Consider the following 4,928-nt stretch of genomic DNA (forward strand, 5'->3'; position numbering starts at 1 on the left):
AGTTCCTCTTCTTTCTGGAATCCATTCTTTCCACTGGGCCTGAGTGACCCTTGTAAGATGTTGTCTCCTGCTTTTGAACCTCCCAGGGCCTCCTTGTGGTCCTTAGGCTAAGTCCCTATTCCTGAATGGCTTCAGAGGCCATCGGGGCCAGCCCCTGCCTGACCCTGGCCCCAGGCTGCGATTTTCTTGGTCTGGACCTTTCCAGGGCTGTTCACTTAGCCTGGCACGTGCTTCCTCAAAACCCCCTCCCCCAACTCTTCTCCTGTATGCCTCTGGTCTCAGTTAGGTCTGACTGACGTCTTCTGGGAGGTATTCCTTGACACCCTCACCCCTCCGGAGTTTGGATGGGTACTGTTCCCCTCTTCCCTTACCACCCCATAAGACTCTCTGATGTTTACCTGTTCCCACAGCTAGGCTGGTTTCTCCTGGTCAAGGCCTCACACATGATAGACTTGTGTTTGTGGGGTGAGTACGTGAATTAGATCTTGGGTGCAGACAGATTCGGGGTTCAGTGAATGAGGCTGATGAAGAGGCTGCCCTGTGGGGTGCTGATCATGTTTTACTTTATCTTTTGAAGGTGATTCGGATGACTGGCTTCATGAAGGGCCTATACACAGAGGCCGAGATGAAGTCAGATAATGTGAAGGTAGGTTTGAGGGGGGCCTTAATGAATGGTTTGTTTTTTTTATAAGCTGTGTACCTTGGTGTGTGTCATTTATATGCTGATTATGGTTGGATAATTTGTGAATTGCTATGTACTCTTTTTCATTTCATTTTCTCATTTTTGGCAACTGTATTCATGCTAATTTTATTCACTGAGAAATGGGATTAGTGTTGCAAAGGTTAGTGCTAGCACATCAACTAATATTAAAAGCTTTATTGATTTTTTTTGTTTTGTTATAGAGGGTCAGTATTTTTCAATTGACATCTAAAAATAGCTTTTTATGCAAACAGGAACTGTGCCTACCGAACATACTAAAGGTAACACAAACCATTTGAAGTATTTTATTATTTGTATTTTAAATGAAAATCTTTCAGGATAAAGATGCAAAAATTAGCTTCCTTCAGAAGGCCATAGACGTGGTTGCGATGGTCTCGGGAGAGCCATTGTCGGCGAAGCCAGCCCGGATCGTGGCGGGGCACGAGCCCGAGAGGACAAACGAGCTACTCCAGAGAATTGGGAAGTGCTGCCTCAGCAAGGTAATGCTGCAGCCGGCCCTTCAAACTCACCAGCACGAGAGCAGCGATTACAGAAGGAGTTTTGGGTGATGTGTGTTGGACGCTGCACTTTGAATCTGATCCCACCTAATCTGGAACCTCGGAGTTACATGGGGGTAACTTAAAACTGTGTAATGAAACAGAGACCCAGGTTCCACGGGCTTTCGGTGTAAAATTGGGACTCACAAGCCCTCGGCTCCTGGGGCCGGGGGCCTGAGGCTGTGTGCCCAGGCTTCCTGGCTTCCTTTCGGGCCCCCTTTCAGGGCAGGTGACTGTTTCCAACTAGGGCCCAGATAGATGGAGGAACTCCTTTTCTTACTTGGGGCTCATGGAACGTCCCAGTTCTTTGCTTGCCTTCCCAGCCTCTAGTGTCGCTTCCTTCCCTCCTTTCTTCCCTATTGCCCCTCCCCTCTCCTGGTTGTTGTTTGCAGAGCTGTGCTGCCTTCAGAGAAATCCTGTTTCAATTGTACAGGGATTGGAATTGTTACTTCCTGAGATCCTCACTATGGCCTGGAAGCATGGCCTTTGATTAGGTGCAACCTGGTTCTGTTTGCTGAGAAGATGGAGAAGGTCATCCCCAGGGCCTGCCTGCCTTTGTGGGAGCTGGGTAGCCCCCCAGGGGAGTGGGGTTGGACCTTTATGAAGGGCTAGCTAAAAAAGCCCTTTGTGTACCTGGTGGGTTATGGGCTGGGGGCCAACCTTCATTGTTGCTGATAGCAGCAGTGGTGGCTACTAGGAGGCCTCAGGAGAGCCTCTCTGGTCTGTGTCCAACTCACAGGCTTGGAGATGCAGAAGCTGAATTTGCCAGTGTGGGTGGTGGGGAGAGAGAATGTTTCTGTCCCCAATCCCCACCCCATGTCCTTCATGGTGCTTCTCTTTCTAGAAAGCAAATCTGACTCCTGTCTTCCCTGCTGAATCCTTTGAGGCTTCCTGTTGCCTGTGTGTGTGTGTGTGTGTGTGTGTGTGTGTGTGTATGTGTGTATGCGTGCACACGCATAGACAGCTCTGTGATGTGGCTCATAAGGCCCAGAGAGACCTGCTGCTATTCCCCGTCCTCCAGTTCTCTCTTGTCTGCTGCACCTGTGCCTGCCCTGAGGTCTCCTGCCCTGGTTGTTCTCCCGCCTCCCAGTTTCATCTGGCAGCAAAGTGGGACCCCTAGCCTTTCCTCCTCCCAGGCTGGCTTGTGTTCCCATAGCACACACATAAGCACAGCCGTTTAACCATTGTATTTAGCCATGTCTCCCAGAACATCCCCTAGTATGCAGTATATCTTCCCGTACAGCGGTGGCCAACCTTCCGGACCTCACGGACCACTGGTTGGCAACCGCTGCTCCAGTATATCCTCGACCCCGGGTCTAGTGCCTCCTTGTGGAGAGAGTGCGTGAGTGTGAGGTGTGCCCTACCTCTGGCCGGTGGGCGGGGTGCTGCAGAGGGATTCTCTCATTTCCTTCCTTCAGGCCTTTAATGCTGGGTGTCTGTGACCCTGTAGGGACTGGGAGGCATTCATGGAGTTGTCCTTGAACAGTGTGTCCACACTTCAAGCACGATTCGTTGAGCTCGGGTGGGTTCTGCTGTCCACACTGCAGTGCTGCTAGTGTACTGCCAGCAGGTGGCATACTTTGTGGCGACAGCACTTCCTCTTCACGTCTTATCCTTCGAATCTCTCTGATAGACGAGATCTCTGTAACGAGCTGCCTTTGAGTTCATGTTTGTTACATGTGCTAATCCCAATTTCACCCGCATTTCATTTCCTCCCGTTGGGACAACAAGCTGTCCAGCGATGATGCGGTGAAGAGAGTGCTAGCTGGAGAGAAGGACGTGAAGGGAAGGGCCTCACTGACGTCGAAACCTCAAGAACCGGACAACAGGAATGTGAGGGAAGAGGAGCCCAGGGTTCCTAAAGATGAAGAGGTGATTCCGAGGCGACATATTGGAGCATGAGACAGTGAGTCTTTTTGTAGGTCAGGCAATGACATCTGTAAATGAGCTTGCTATTTGACTTTTTTTCTCCAGGGCAGAAGAAATTCTGAAATAAATGAGAGAAGTACAAGCAGAGATCGCAAACAAAAAGAAGAATTGAGAGAAGAAAGCAAACAGAGGGAAAAAGAAAGGGACAAGGAGAAGACCAAGGAGAATGACCGTGATCGACATAAAGACTCTGAGAGAGACAAGGGCCGCGAAGGGGAGAGAGAGAGGACCAGGACCAGGGCCAGGCCTGACAGGGACAGAGACAGAGGCAACAGGGACCGAGACAGGGATGTGGACCGTGCACGAGAGAGGAAAAACGAGGGAGGAAAAGAAAAGGAGCGGTGGAAAGACAGGGAGAAGGAGCGTGAGCGAGACAAGGGCAGGGACAGGGATAGGGACAGGCGGAGGGTGAAAAACGGGGAGCATTCCCGGGACCCCGTCAAGGAAAAGAGCCGAGAGCATGATAAACCGGAGAAGAAGGTAAAGTCCTCTTTGAAAGTGTGAGCCTCTAACTTAGAGTTCGTGGTGTTCTCTAAAATGATTTTTGTTTTCATTAGAATGTGACTAGGAAACTGGTTTTTGAATCGCCAATTTAAAATTAAGAGGGTCTGGGATTCTCAGTAGAAACTGGGAGAGATGCCAGTTTTTTGCCGGGTGATTTCAGATTTGCTCTGTGCTGTGAGTGGTGTTTGGGTGTTTTTCTGAAGTCTGTGGAACGGCCGGGACGCAGCGTTGTGATTAGTGTTCACAGGCTGGCTCAGTGGTGTGTGGGCCTAGGAGCCTGGCTGTGGCTGCATTCATTAAGGATTATGGCTGCTTCCTGAATCTTGTAGGTATTAGTGGGTAAGTACAGTAAGTCCTTGGTTTCTGTATTTCTTGTTTAGTTAAATGTTCAGATAAATTTAGGATTGACCAGAAAATTAGTTTGGTTTCAGTGTTTTCTGAATGTACAAGTTGCTTTGGGTTCTCTATGGATGGTATAGGTGTCCCGTCAGGCTAGTGTTCCAGCTGTCTGTTCTCCTGGGGACATGATGTGGTTCTAGAGTGTTCTGGGAAGAAGGTCGTGGGGGTCTTCTGGCCTCCAGCTGCTAGAAAGGAGAGACCCAAGGTCTAGAAAGGTTCAAGGTCAGTTCAAGGTGGTGAGGGGCGAGGCCTGAGCTGTGCTGCCTCCAGGGACAGCCCTCTGGTTTTGTAGCATGGTGCCTCAGGGTGCTGCACAGGGGGCCCAGGGGTAGATGGGCCTGGCTCTGCAGGAGGCCTGGGCACTGCACATAGGTTTGGTTAGTAATTGAGTTGTGATCTACTGGGAGCCTTGGGGTCCCCACGGGCCCTGGAGTAATATAACCTATGGCAGGTGTCATGAAAACCAGGGTCACCGCAAGAGTCTGAGAAATACAAAGACATTCCCCATGTTCTCTCACGCATCAATGTTCTTTCTCTCTCTTCCCCTCCCTCTCTCCTTCCCTTTCATTCCCTCCCCTCCCTCCCTCTCTCCCTTCCTCTCTCTGAGATCAATTAAAAAAGAGAATGTTTAAAAAAAAAAAAGACATCCCCCATGTCTTGCTCTTTCCAGAGGTCTAAGAAGTTTGTCACCAACCTGCTTTTTCTGAGGTGCTGGCACATTCTGCTGTGTTTTACTGTGCGCCAGGCAGCGAAGTGACTGGCCAGTGTTCCCACCTGTTCTGTTCACTACACTTGCTGGTGCTGTGATGAGGTTTTGACGGAGAGACAATTCTAAAGAG

The 4,928-nt window shown here is 50.0% G+C and overlaps 1 protein-coding gene across 3 annotated transcripts in view; it reads left to right on the plus strand.

Annotated features, from left to right (window-relative positions):
• The first annotated feature begins 446 nt into the window (after nt 1-446).
• TRAF3IP1 (TRAF3 interacting protein 1) overlaps nt 447-4,928 on the plus strand; it is a 37,174-nt gene continuing 32,692 nt past the window's right edge. For all 3 annotated transcript variants that reach the window (XM_006760500.2, XM_006760501.2, XM_015561919.1), the window contains exons 1-5: nt 447-465; nt 578-646; nt 1,039-1,200; nt 2,989-3,129; nt 3,232-3,666. In XM_006760500.2, coding sequence (XP_006760563.1) covers nt 587-646; nt 1,039-1,200; nt 2,989-3,129; nt 3,232-3,666 — 798 coding nt within the window. In that variant the 5' untranslated portion in view covers nt 447-465; nt 578-586. The remainder of the gene's footprint in view (nt 466-577; nt 647-1,038; nt 1,201-2,988; nt 3,130-3,231; nt 3,667-4,928) is intronic.

This window comes from Myotis davidii, unplaced genomic scaffold, assembly GCF_000327345.1.
Source record: "Myotis davidii unplaced genomic scaffold, ASM32734v1 scaffold370, whole genome shotgun sequence".
Lineage (NCBI taxonomy): Eukaryota > Metazoa > Chordata > Mammalia > Chiroptera > Vespertilionidae > Myotis > Myotis davidii.